We start from the raw sequence: 14,030 nt of genomic DNA on the forward strand, positions 1-14,030 counted from the left end.
CTCCCAAGGCAGAGAGTGAGGGGTAGGCATGGGAGAGAGGGAGGGACAGCACGGCCTGAAGCCTTCCTCTTTAGGGGGACACCACTGAGTGGCCTCCACTTCCTCCTGCAGCCCCCTGAGCTTCATCAACAGAAGGGTGTTCTCCAGTCACAAGGAGCTGTCTCCAAAACTCACTCCTCCACGCTCAAGACTGGCCCCACGGGGGAAGAAAGGAGCAAGAAAACTAGGTCAAGTTACTGGATCTCTGAGCCACTGTCCTTCCACGGTCAGGCTCCTGGGGTCACAGTGGCCTGCTTCTGCAGGACAAGAAGACTGACCTACCCCTGCCCCACCCCTACCCAAAGGACCAGATACTATGAGCCTCGGCCTCTGGGTAGCTCTTCTCCACATCTGCCGAATGGGAAAACAAGGAAAGCTGGCCATGCCAAGTGCTTTACTACCAACTCCCAGCCTGGTGGCGCCTCTGGCCTTTAAAGGGAAAGACCAGTCCCTTCCCCTGGCTGTCATCCAGGCCCCGCTTCACCTCCAGCTCCCAACTCCACCCTGACCTCTCCCATGGATTCCTGCCATTCATTCCAGGTGTCTGAGTCTGGGTTTGGCCAGAAGGAAGACAGGGACTGGCCTTAGAGTCTGCTCAGCCACACTGCCAGCCAGAGGGAGGCCAAGGCAAGCCTGGCTGAGTCTGAAAGGCCCCAAAAGGCGATTCCCAGCCTGAGGCACGGCCAGGACTCCCGTCACACTATCCATCGCAGCGCTCTCGTCTTCAGAGCACGCACGCAGGGCGGCCGCACACAGGCCCACTGTCAGCAGGGCTCTGCTGACCCATCTCTGTAGGGCTTCTCTTCCACATGGCTGGTCTGCTCCAGAAGCCACTGCCGTACAGGCTCGCTCATGATCAGTCTGAGCGTCACCTCCTGGAAGACGCTGCTCACAGCCACCTGCATGAGCCAGATAGAACAGAGCCTTCTAAGTTACAGTCCTTGTGTCACCAGGCCCACTGCCCAGACCTAGGCCTCTCCCCAATAACATCCTTACCTGCTCAAAGTGAAGTTTCCGGAACATCCGGATGCTTGGTTCATTTCCTTGCCCGATTTTAGCCTCAAACTTGGTCAGACCTAGTTTGGTCACTCCTCCCAGAGGAGAAGAGAGAAAGGGGCAAGCAGCAAGATGAAGCTTGTCCCTGCTCACACCCCTAACCCTCCTGTCTCAGGTTACAGGGGGAACCTGTTACCTGCCCCTCACCCTCAGGCCTGAACGAGGCTCACCTGGGGCCTGGCCACTTCTCCCCAGGTTGTCTGCTCAGATTTTCTTACCATAAGACAGCATCATGAGAACAGCCTCAGTGCCAAGGCCCCTGCCCCTGCAGCTGGGCTCTAGGAAAAACAGCAGCAGTAGCTGACACCATGTGCCAGGCTCTCATGTGGCCATCTGACAGCTACGATCTCATTTAATCCTCACAACTCTGTGAAGTTGGTACTATCATTACCATTCTGCAGGTGAGGACACAGGCACAGAGAAGTGAAACAACTCACCCAAGGTCTCACAACTTACAGCCCAGCAATCTGACTCCAAAGCTAAACCCCATCCCCTCATGAGGATAGTCAGCAGCCCTCTGGGGGAAGCTGAGGTCCAAGAAGGATGCAGAAACAGGAAGGGTTCCTCCCATGGCATGGCAAGATGCTCCAGAGAAGCCCATTTATTTTCAGAGGGTCCCCAGCCCACCCCAAGGAGGGAGCAGACTATCTGAATTTTGAAGATCCCAAAACCAAAGGTTAAGTTCATACGTAAGCATAAGGAATAAACTGAGGAACCCATGGGTGAACCACTGGGCTGAATCAGGGGGCCAAGTGGGCTGTCTGCTCCAGCTAGGTATTGGGCTCACCCATGTAAGCCAGGGAGCTCTGTGAGTGCCCTATGCAGCCTCAGCAGATCTGAGGGCCAGGTGGAACACACCTGCAATCATGACCTCAATCTCCCCCACGGTAGGGTCTTCTAGATCTGTGAGGAAGAGGTTGACGTCTCCTGCCATGCAGCTCTCTTCCATGATGCCTGGCCGGGCCTGCCACTTCTCTGCATCCAGCACAATGAAGGTGCACTCTAAGGAAGGAGGCAACAGGGTTGTCACCCACACTCCCTAGAGGAGAGAGGTAAGGGTGGTGTTCCTACCCAAGCCAGAAAACTGCAGAACATCATCTTCTCTGAGTCCAGCAGGAGGAAAGGGGACCCACAGCTTCCTCCAGCTCATTACAAAGTTCTAAGTCTGCCTGGTGCCAGAAAAGATAGCCTCTCCAACAACCAAACTCTCCGAGAGCACGGGACCCAGAGGAAGACAGCAACTACACTAGGCTGTGGCAAGGGAGGTAAGGGGCAGGGCCTACATTTATAGCCAGAGCCCAAATGCTTTACTTTCTCTAAAGCCTTCCCAGCCTGGTGCAGCAGGCAAGGCTTCGGTGGGCATGAGAATACAGGGATTCCGGCACCTTCCAGGCATTTCACAAAGCTTCTGTGGCCCCAGAAGGGCTGGGGCTTGGGTGAGAACGGGAGGGAACCTGGAGACTACCTCCGGAGTCAGCCCTCCCACCACCAGGGCCGAGGCCTCTGCTCCTCACTGTCCGGGTCTTCTCGCCAGCTGTGCTGCATCGCATACTCTTGCTCCAGGGTCAGTGGCTCTGAAGCTGTCAAACGCTGCAGTTCTTCTGATTTCATCCACTCGTGGTACCTGCAGGGACAGAGGGGTGGCCTCAGACATGCAGAACTGATTCAGAGGCATGGGTCTGACACTTTATAAGATGAAGAAATGGAGAGTAGGAAAGTGGGCCCGACAGGGCTAACACGATCCTCACAGAAGACCCAAAGAAAGTGTTATGATCACTCCTAAGACAGAGGGCCACAGGCACAAGACCTAGAGGCATGCTAGTCTTATAAGAAAACAGCAGGAGTGGTCAGTTCTGTCTGTCCATCTTCCCAGCCTATGTCAGGAGTCAGTGTGGAGGGAGGAGCAGTCTGACACCAAACATTCCTCAAATTCTTCAAATTGCCAAAGTATATGGCAATCCAACTTCTGCAAAGAAGGCTGGGCAGATCCCCACAAAGGCAGGACACTAGGAACCCCCAAAAGGAAAACTACAAATAGAAGATACTTAAGCCTCCACCACCACTATCCCAATCTACCAGACATTTGCCAACTGCCTGCACAAGAGTCGTATCCTGTGACTCAGTCCTGGCCTTTCAAACAGTAAACATCACAACAACCCATCAGCTCAGAGTTTTGGGACAAGCTAACATTAAGTCTCCAAGAACTGAGCATCTTCACTGGCACCAAGGAATGTCACTAATTTACAATTAAGGTGAAAAAACAATTTCTTTTCCTTTATAACACGCATTTAGTTTACATAAAATAATTCCCTGATGAAAGGCCAAAAAGGAAGCTGAGAAGGTAAAAGGGAAGTCACAGTCCCCAGCTTCAGCTTTCTTTTAATTTCTCTTTTCCTTCACTTCCTCCAACCCTTCCTTCCTTTCATTCATGCATGTATGTATGTATTTGTTTATTTATTCATTCATTCCTTTATTTATTTATTTATAAAGACGGGGTTTCCCTCTGTCACCCAGGCTGGAGTGCAGTGGCATCATCATAGCTTACTGTAACCTGAACTCCTGGGCTCAAGCGATACTCCTGTCTCGGCCTCCCAAGTAGTTGGGACTACTCCCTTCTTTTTGTTTTTTGGTTTTTTTCCTTGTATGTACAGGAATTAATTCCCACAACCAATGTCTCTTCTTCTCAGGGGAAACAGCTCCTGAGATTGGAGCTCAGGAAGGCTGACCCTCCTCACTGTGCCTTGGAGAGCTGGCATACACAGCCCGGTGTGCAGCTACAACTGCACCCCACATCAGGTGGGAGAGATACCTGGGCACATGATCTGAGGTGTAGGGTACAAGGACCACCTTCTTCCCCAGCAGCAAGGTGTTCTGATTCAATCTCATGGTAGCAGCCTGCAGGTAGGGAAAGCAAAGACTTCAAGACACTTGGGTGGAAGTCCGGGCTCTCCAGCTGACTTCCATCCTTCTTTCCTTCCAAACACTTTAGAGAACGCCAATTCTAAAACACTTGCAAGAAAAAGAACCGGGCTGGTTAAGAATAAACAATCTTTGACTCGCCTCTCAAGGGGCCAAGCCTGGACTGCCGTTTCTGCCTGCCCCTTCCGTCCACCCGCCAGAACTTCGATTCCTCACACTTAAGCACCAAGTACCCAGACTTATCCCCAGTGCTTCCATCACCTGCCCCAGTCCAGGGATCGACCCAGGATCAAATTTCAGACCTGCCTTAAACCTATTTCCAACCTCTCACCCCAGCGACCACCCCAAGGGGCTCTAAGCCACTCCCTCTTTCCCGCCTCCGACTATTGAAAAGTGAGGCAGGCTTAAGTTCTTAGACTGCTCCCCTTTGCGTGGCGTTACAGGCTACTCTCCTGGACCCTCCAGCCACGGGGGCTGGGGTGCTGCCAACCTGGCACTGACCCACCGCCGGTCAAAGCATCCACCACAGAAGGGGTAACGCACCTCTTCCAACCATCCACGCTCCCCGGCCGGGCCGTCAGCCGACCCTCCCGCATGCGCGTGGGAGCGCGCCCGCCTGCTTCCGCCACGCAGACGGCAGCCGCCAGGCCCCAATCCCGGTCCCGCCCCCGCACGGCGCCCAATCAACGCGCTGCGCCCCACCCGAGAAGGGCGGAGGAGGCGGGCTGAGGCGCCGGCGCATGCGCGCTGTGGGCGCTGGTGTGGGACAGCTGGCGCCGGCAGCAGCTGAGGTGCCGGAGGCGGCGGAGGTCCGCCGGGAGCGAGCTGTGCTGCAGGTGTCGGGCCTGGCGGGATGGGTTGGGGCGCGGTGGCGCCAGATTCGGGGCTCCTCCAGGAGGGAGGGAGAGGGAGAGGCTCTGAGTGGATCTCTTGGGAAGAGGGAGGTTTGAGGGTGAGGAACCCAAAGCAGGACGGAAGGCAGATGGGGGACCGGGGACCGGAGGCCCCGTTAAAAGGAGAGGCTTTGGGGCAAGGAATGGGTTGAAGGAGTGACGTAGGAAGCCCCCAGCTCCTTACCATAGGCAGAGGACGCGTACAGTTCCTTGGGCTGCCGTGTGTGGTAGTGAGGTCACGGTTCCTGGAATTAAATGGGAATGGCCCACTCAGAGTGTGTAAAGGGGGCTCTTAAATCACTTGGAGTCTGAGCAGCATTGAACACGCCCACGCCATGCACAAGCAGTGCCCTGCACAGCAAGAGAAAAGTTGGAAGAAACCGCCCAGATTTCCATCACCTTCCCTTGGGGCTGAGTCTTGTGACAGATATTGAGGCTGTAACTGTCTGTGATAAAAGGACAAGAGGCGGGGGGCGGGGATCTGCAGGCACCCCCTACCCCTATCTCAGTCCATCAGAAAGGTGAAGTCTGCTCTTTTGTCTTAGGGAGCCGCAGCAACCGCTGCTCCTACACAGAAGGAACTGCTACTGCCAACCTTTCCCCGCTTTTGGAAATGGCGGGTGAAATCACAGAGACCGGGGAGCTCTATTCTCCTTACGTGAGTTTTACTTATAGAACTTTTGCTCTTGGCTTCTAGAGAAGCACACCGCTTCCTAGGGACAGTACTAGTGAGTGCTGCCACTTGAGTAGACCCTGGTGAAAGCAGGATGAGGGAGCTCCATGGAGCAGTAGCCACACTGATACTGTCATGGCTCAGAATGTAAGAGGTAGATTTATTCCCTTTTGAGGTATTTATCAGAGTGGTCAAGCCAAGCAAAATTGACTTGCCAAGGTTTTGTGTTATTTATCTCAGGGCTACTACCACTTGCATATGGTGCTGCCCTTTAAATGAACAGTGATTGACAGCTGTTGACTCTGGGTTTTGCTCATCTTAGCAGTTTGAAAGCACTTTGGTCTGTAGCTGAATTTTAAATTGCACAACTTCCATAGTCTTGGATGGCGTAAGAGACAGCAAAAGCATACAGAGTCTTCCAATTGCAGTTTGGTGGAATCTGCAGTCAGGACAATTAGAATGATTGATTTCTCGCTGTCTTGGATCTCTGTTACCCTTCATCCTCACACACACACACACACACACACACACACACTGTTTATCTTCTCCATATATGATGTGTGACTAGTCGTTGTTACATCACAGGGCCCTCTTGCCTGAATAAGTAGTAATAAGTAGCTGGAGGATTGAAATAATGAAATGATTGACTCACATTGCTACCAGGTATCCCAGGGAAAAGCAACACTGCCCTAAGTAGCAAGAACCTTTTTTCTAGAACTTATACTGCTTTAAACAGCTTCTCTGCTTTGCACATACCTTCCTAGCCTGGGGATCTCTGCTCTATAACAGCTTCTAGCCTCCTGGTATCAGCAATGAAATGTCCATGCTGTCTATAAAAGTCACCACAATTCCTGCTTTTCTTACAACATGTGTAAACTTAGAAATAAGGAAATGAGTAGTTTCTATAACTAAGTTTTGGGAGGAAAACACTTTGATATACCACCATTTCTTGTGTTGCTCAAGTTGTCATTTCACATGTCAGCATGTGACCACAGGAAACCGGGCAGTTAGGCGTACAAGCTTCAGTGGGCACTGCTTTTTTTTCCTTTCATTTCCTATGTGTTTTATTTTGTTCAGGGTCTTTGTTTGAATGCCAACTCTGGACGTAAACAGATGCTTGTGTTCTCTTATCCTACTGGTGAGAGAGATGTAGGGGAAAGACAGGTGATGGGGACGAGGTGGCATTAACCAGGAGGTGGTGGTCAGGGTTTTAACTGGAGAAGACACCTGCTTCCTAAGGGTTCCTTAACTCTATCATCCTGAGAGAATGAGTCTTGGTCCGCTGTGAGACCAGAAGAGTTTGTCATCCACTGAGCCCATGTAAGCTGTGGAACTGACTTGATTGCCGATGCTGCCCTGAATTCCCCGCAGGCCCCAGTTCGGCACAATGTGGGCAGAACTCTGCTCTGTGAGTTCTTTTCCCCTTCGGAAGTACTAAGGATGTTTGCTTTAGCTTGAATTATTCTGCATAAAATATTTGTAAAAACAGGCAGATGAGCCTCACAGGAGGCTCAGATACCACACTTTCCCAAGGATAGTGCTGAACAGTAACGTGGTTCAGGCCTGTATATGTCCCCATAAGTGATCTCAGGACAGGCAGGCATGTGTGTTTCCCCAATTACAGGGACCAGGAGTGACTCAGTTCTGAAGTGGTTGTTGTGTGATCAAAACACAGGATGAGGTGGATCACACCCGACAGAAGGGCCAGGCGCTAAGGGTGCCTGTGCTAACTGGCTCTTGCTGAAGGTCGTTGTTGCTTTCAAAGGAGAGAGCACGTGTTGCACAGCCTTACGTCCTAGTCATGCTTCTGCATTACTGCTGCCTTCTGTTTTCCTTCGACAACTGTCAGAGGGGAAGCTGTGGAAAGATACTGGTGACCCCTGGCTCATGCACATCATGGTGACAGTGCTGGGTTGGAGGTGAGGCAGGTGGGATGCCACACTGAGGTCCCTAGAGCATAGGGGAACAGATCCGCAGTCCCAAGGAGCAGGGGCTGTGCCTTCTCCAGCCCACCCACAGAGGAATTGAGAATTGGAGGAAACTCGGTTTAGCTCACAAGCAAAGGTCTTCTTTATTGAGACTGCGGTAGGGCCTTATTCCTCAGCCTTCTGCCACGCTTCTCAGGAGGCTGGCAGAACTGTCCTGTAACCAGCAAGAGAATGTGCCCTTACACTTTCCTCCCCCCAACTCCTCTTGACCCACCCTGTGGCTTAGGTCAGGTTTGCTCCCTGTCTCTCTGTCTGCTCCTTGTGATTGGTCCTTACTGGCTACCTTTACAGAAGAGAAGGAGGATTTAATGCTTGCAGGACTGCTGAAACCCTCAGAAGGCAAAGGACTCCTACATTATCCTACAGGATTCCCTGAGCCCCCGCCAAACGCACAGTGCCTGCTTTAGAACTAAAAAATAGCAACAAAGCTAGGCAACTGTGATTACCCATTTCTGCTCCCAACTGCCAAAGGTTTATCCCTAATTAACTTCTTCATGCAGTTCTTAAAGGTTCTTTTTTGCTGACATTTATTTTACGTTTCTGTTAGGAGCTTGCTTATTTCATTGTGCCTCTGTCACAGCAGTGGTTTTCAACTGGTGGCTGTCTTGCTCTCCAGGGGACATTTGGTAAGATCAGGAGACATTTTTGATTTTTTTGACTGTCAAGACACCGTTGATGGAGGGAGGTTGTTACTAGAATTTAGTGGGAAAGGCCAGGGATGTTGCTAAACATCCTACAGTGCTCAGGACAAGTCCCTGGCCCCTACAACAAAGAATGATCTGGCCTCCAAGTGTCAATAGTGCCCAAGCTGAGAAACCCTGATCTACAAGAGACCTTTGACTTTTACATCAGACTTTTACAGGACCTTCAGGCATTCCTGAATTTACAAATGCCTCTTTTTTTTTTTTTTTTTTTCCTGAGACAGTCTTGCTCTATCACCCCAGGTAGAGTGCAGTGGCATCATCATTGCTCAATGCAACCTCAAACTCCTGGGCTCAAGCGATCCTCCTGCCTCAGCCTCCTGAGTAGCTGGACTACAGGCACATGCCACAGCACCCAGCTAATTTTTTTCTATTTTTAGTAGAGATGGGGTCTCTCTCTCTCTTGTTCAGGCAGGTCTTGAACTCCTCAGCTTAAGCAATCCTCCCGCCTCAGCCTCCCAGAGTGCTAGGATTACAGGCATGAGCCACCTTGCCTGGCCTACAAATAAATGCCTCTTGTACTATTTAATTTCCCCGTAAAACTTTTGTGAGCCATCACTTTCTTAAGCCTCTTTGCTTTCTCTACCTCCATCATGAAAACCATTATTTTCCATAAAGAAACAAGTTTTCTATCCCTTTGTGTTACTGCTTATAGAAGCAATAAGCGGAGAACAAAGCTACAGAGAGGTCAGATGTTAAGTCATCAGCTGGGGTCTCTTTTTTTAGTGCCCTGTTTAAAACCCTGCAAAACATCAAACCCCCTCTCCAGAAGGGCTCTGCGTAATCTGACTCCAGCCTCTCGCAACCCCTCCGCTGCCTGGCTTACTGTCCTCCCACCACGACCTTCTGAAAGCTCCTCAGGCGTACCCACCTCTTTCCCACCTTCCACCTTTGTACTTGGAAGTCCCTTCCCTGACCCACTGCCTGGACGGCACCATCCATCCCTCACATCCCGGCTTGAATGTCACCACAAGGCCTTTCTTGAGACCCTCTATTTAAAGTGCTTTCCCCGTGTACTTTGTCTCTGCAGCCTGATTCTTTTCTTCGTAACACCTCTCTCAAGCTGGAATTGTGGTTTGTTTTCTTGTTGTCTCTTTCTTCCTCCTTAGAATGTAGCTCTGTGAGGTCAAGGCCATGTCTGTGTTGTTCATCATTGTATCCCCAGCTCTGAGCACAGGGCCTGGCCCATGGAAGGCTCTCGGTAGTTGTTGAGTAAGTGAGTGAAGGAGCAGAACTGAGCTAGCCAGATGGCCCGCTCCCGCCCTTGTACACACTAGCCTTAAAGTGCCAGTGATTGAAATTGACACCAGCAAAAGTACAAATGAGTTTGTTGTAGACATTCACAGTTACTGTGAAAAGCCAAAACTTTCCATTCAGAAGGCCAGCAATGGGTTATGTGTCCTGTGTCCCACCCAGCTGCTGCCCTCAAAATTATTCTAGCAACACCACCCTGAGTCAGGATTCCCAGAGGGGAGTCATATCATGATAATGCCATGATCCCAATTTGGGATCAAGCTGAGATTATGATGTTTAAAACTGGACAAAGACTGTCAGACTCACGTCAGACATAACCTGAGGAGGGTCCAGTCAACTCAGTTGAGTATTCCTGTCTCGAGGCTGTGTGTCAGGCACCCTGAGAAAGGTGAAGAGAAGTGAGACACAGACCACAACCACAGCAAGCCTCAGGTTAGTAATGGGGAAAGGAGAAATACACCAACATCTGCAACCCAGGATAGGGTATAAGAAGTGTTATCATTCCAAGGATTCAAAGGTGGGAGGCAAGACGAATTTGGGAGACTAGGGAGGGCTTTGTGGCAGAAGGAGCATTTGAATGGGCCCTGAAGGCTGGGCAGGAATTGGGGGGCTGGGAGGTGGCACCAGAGGGCTTGGCGCCTATGCTGTGGGCAGAGTGCTCTCCTCTCCACAGGGTGTCCTCCTGCTTGTCCGGCACTCCCATGTGCAGCCAGCACCTGCTGGGAAGCCTGTCCCTCCCTAACCACTACCCAACCTCTCTTTCCCCTAGCCAAGGGCCCCAAGATGGGCGTTGTTTTTCCCTATCTGTAGTTCTTCATGCTTTAAAAAAAAATCTGAGGCTGGGAAAATGGGCCTCAATTTGTGTGTTTCTAATCACAAATTCAGCACATGATTATCTTAGAAAAACTTGAAAATATGGAAAAGCACATCTTTCTAAGAATGGGAAGTGAAAATGAGAGACGGGTAGACGTTCCCAGAGATGATCTTTTTAATGATCACAAACAGGTGGTGCAGCATACTGCCAGTCACCCAGTTTCACAGAGCACAGGGAGACCAGTTGGGAGCCCACTGTAATAGACCAGGCGTGGTTCATTTGACTTGTAAATGAGGACAGAAGCCAGAGTTAGCCACAAAAGACTCTTCAGAAATAAAATCACTAGCACTGGGATATGGCGGGGGTGGGGAGAAGGAGGCTGGGGCCACTGGTGGGGTGTCCAGGTGGAGGTGACTAGCAGACACTTGGACTTGAGGTCCACAGAAAGGTTGATACTAAGAGAAACGCACTCGTCCTTTGTCCAGCCGTGATAGTTAAAGCCAAAGGGTTGGACTGAGTTGCTAAGGGAAAGACGTGTAGAGAGAAAAAGAGACGGCTAAGGTCAGAAGCATAAGAAAGAGAATAAAGACTAAGTGTTGGGTTTGGCACATAGGAGGTCATTGGTGATTTTTAAGGGTGCAGGCTCTTAAAAAGGTGGGATGGAAACCACCCAGTAGAGGAACTTGGAAATGAAGCCAGAAGAGATAGATTGTTTCTTCTGTGAGTTTGGTAAAGCGAAAGTGAGAGGGTAATATTTTTAAAGTGTCTAGGAAGCTTGTCAGCAAAGAGGAGAAGCTGGTGGGAAGAGAGAATTCCAGAAGGCCAGGATGAGCCCAGAGATCAGGTGCAGGACATAGCCTCAGCAAGGAGGAGGGACATGTGTTCCGCAGAGACGGGCAGGGAGGAGGGTAGGGAGGAGGCAGACACTGTTTTTTTGAGCTAGGAAGGTGTGAGGCTTTGGGAGCACATATCAGATGGCTTCAGCCAACTCCATACAGTAGGAGATGGAGCCTTCATCCAAGAGTGGTCCCCACCAAGGGATCTGGGGGCTTGAAGAATGAGGTTGGAGCAGTTACTGTGGGAAATGCTAGGAAATCCATGTCAAGAACAAAATCTGATGCTGCCAGATTCCAGGTGAAGGAACCACTCATTTGTTGTGGGAACCATCATGATAATTAAAAGAAAATGTCTCTAGGAACCTTTAGCAGCTTGTCTCGGAGAGTGGAGGAAGCAGGTGCTGGGGCTTAGACAGGTTGGGACAGGGAAGGGGGGATGAGGGGAGCTGGGGTAGCATATGCTTCGTGGAGCTAGCCGATTGCACCTTGCAGCGGGAGAGGATGCCGATGACACCAAAGTGGGGTGGGTGGGCAGGCAGAGGAGGTGGGGCATGGAGAGCATCCTGGAAGGGCAGGGGTTCGAGTCAGAGAGGAATTTCACAGTTGAGATCTTGAAAAAGGAATCATTTTAATTGACTGAGCTAGACAAGGTGGTTGGTGTGGGGGTTAGGTTTAAAACCTGAAGTTACTGACCCGACAAGTCACCTTGAGATTGCCTGAGGTTGGTTGCCGTAGGGGAAGGACAAGGGGAAGTGGTTGCTAAGTTGGGGGTGATAAAATGGGATTAGATGGTGCTGCTGGTTGCACAACCTCTGAACATTACTAAAACCCACTGATTTGTGTATTCTTAAAAGGGTGAATTTCATGATATATGAGTTATAACTCAATTTAAAAAAAAAAAAACACTGAAGTTTGTGTGGAGAGGGGTTGGGGTATGGGAAGCATCAATACTGATGTCCCAAAGGACAATAGCAAGGACTGGTGGAGAGGAGGCTTGAGTCCCATGCTCAAGGGTCTTGAAAAAGTGGACGTTTCTTTGAGGTCATTGTTCCATATTCATCCTTGTGCCCCACCTGTGATTTTTGCCCTCAGGAACCTACAGTCTAGTTGGGCAGAACGCCAGCATCTGTGATGCAGCTTTAGGAGGGAATGGTGATAGTGACAGCAGGAATGGAGACTAAAACTGATTGTCCGAGGAGTTCGGAAAAGACTCAATAGAAGAAGGGTCTTTAATCATCCAGGTGTTAATGTTTGGTTAACACCTGGTTGCAGAGCCTGGCTCCTTAGGACCCAGGTGTAATTCTCCCTGCCTGCTTCCCTGTCTAAAGTGTAGCCTTCTGGCCTCCACGGTTGTGCTGTCACCCAGGGTCATCCTTGGGAGCTGTTGTGGGGAGAGGTTAATTAAATTCTGGGCTTGAATGTCATCTCTGTCGGTTCCAGGTTGGGCTGGTGTACATGTTTAACCTCATCGTGGGCACAGGTGCACTCACCATGCCCAAGGCCTTCGCCACTGCCGGGTGGCTTGTCAGCCTCATCCTGCTGGTGTTCCTGGGCTTCATGAGGTGAGGGGGAGTGGGCACTGTCCCACGGGGGCTGGGAGTGGAGCAGGAGGGAGTCTGCCCAGGAAGCCCGAACTTGTAAATTATTGTGAGGGCACTGAGGGGTGGGAAGGTGTCTGTCTACCCCGTCTTTAGGTCAGTGAATCCTAACCAGGGTGCCTAGAGAGAGGAAAGTAGTTGCAAAGGTCTCCCAGTGTCTCGTGCTAATGGAGCAGTTGTGCAACCCTGATCAGTTAAAAATTAAGACATCCAGTTAGGCTTTGGAATGTGTCACGTGCTGCTGACATGTTTCTTCCCTGGCAGGTTTGCCTCCCCTGCTGTATACCTTATTAATGTTGCCGTCAATTTTTGCTCTCTGAGAAAATACCATGTAGCTACAGAAGAAGGATCTAACAAAGATTTAAGGTGATGTGGAAAGTCAGCTTGGAATTTAGAATTTGCTTAAGATAATTCACAAACTAGGTGATAAACGCACACGTGCACACACGATCAGGCGTGAAGTTCACTTGCTTTGTCCCCCCCACAAGCCTCAGAGACACCTGCACCTTGAGCCAGGTGTGTGGGCTTCGCCAGCTGGTGCTGCAGAAGAGGGTGAGTTCTACTCAACACTCTGCTGGGGATTCCGCACACAGGCCTGAGGTCCTTCAGCGAGTATTCCAGGCTAGGAAGGGATTTAGGACTAGGCCTTCCAGCCCCTCAACCTGGTAGGAATCCATAAGCTGCAAAATAGAGGTGGGCGTGCACAGTGCTTACACCTGGACAGCCACCGCACTCCCGGCTGGCAGCATGGTGAGACCCCGCCTCAAAAATAAAATTAAAAAAATACATATATTTTTTAAACTTAAAAAAAAGGAGAAGGAACACTTGGAAACACCCTTGAGGAGTGCCTCCCCTCGAGAGGTGACACTCCATCCCTGTGTGCCAGGCACCATTCTAGGTGCAGCAAGTGCTTTGCCAAACTAAACAAAGATCCCTGTCCTCGAAGACGTTTTATTAAATATTTTGTGGGGAGACAGTAAATAGCAAAGACAGTAAGTGGGGAAATTGTAGAATGAGTTGGAAGGTGATGAGTAACTGGAAAAAAGGCAAATGTGGCAGAGTGAGGGGGTGGGAAGGTGGGGTGACTGCAGTTTTAAGTAGGGCGGCCAGTGGTCACAGAGGACCACGTTTAAGCAAAGATTTAAAGGGGAAAGGGTAGGTGCCATTGAGAGGATGAAACAGAGCTTAGTAGCTGAAACAAACTAAGGCCTAGAAGAAGCTAAATGGGATCAGAAAACACCTGTTTTTTTCAGTTTCTT

The 14,030-nt window shown here is 50.5% G+C and overlaps 2 protein-coding genes across 2 annotated transcripts in view; one reads left to right on the forward strand and one right to left on the reverse strand.

Annotated features, from left to right (window-relative positions):
- Positions 1-773: 773 nt before the first annotated feature.
- Positions 774-4,576, reverse strand: NAT9 (N-acetyltransferase 9 (GCN5-related, putative)). The gene is made up of 7 exons (XM_012662326.1): positions 4,558-4,576; positions 3,905-3,990; positions 2,610-2,719; positions 1,954-2,097; positions 1,314-1,373; positions 1,036-1,130; positions 774-938 (listed from the first exon to the last, which is right to left on the reverse strand). Exons 2-7 carry the CDS (start codon positions 3,979-3,981, stop codon positions 804-806), a joined length of 621 nt encoding a protein of 206 aa, XP_012517780.1. The 5' UTR covers positions 3,982-3,990; positions 4,558-4,576; the 3' UTR covers positions 774-803.
- A 238-nt stretch (positions 4,577-4,814) lies between these two features.
- The window catches only part of TMEM104 (transmembrane protein 104), a 55,454-nt gene continuing 46,238 nt past the window's right edge, over positions 4,815-14,030 (forward strand). The window contains exons 1-3 of the mRNA XM_012662327.1: positions 4,815-4,850; positions 5,453-5,565; positions 12,614-12,735. Coding sequence (XP_012517781.1) covers positions 5,521-5,565; positions 12,614-12,735 — 167 coding nt within the window. The 5' untranslated portion in view covers positions 4,815-4,850; positions 5,453-5,520. The remainder of the gene's footprint in view (positions 4,851-5,452; positions 5,566-12,613; positions 12,736-14,030) is intronic.

The sequence above is a fragment of the Propithecus coquereli genome, unplaced genomic scaffold, assembly GCF_000956105.1.
Source record: "Propithecus coquereli isolate 6110/MARCELLA unplaced genomic scaffold, Pcoq_1.0 Scaffold76, whole genome shotgun sequence".
NCBI lineage: Eukaryota > Metazoa > Chordata > Mammalia > Primates > Indriidae > Propithecus > Propithecus coquereli.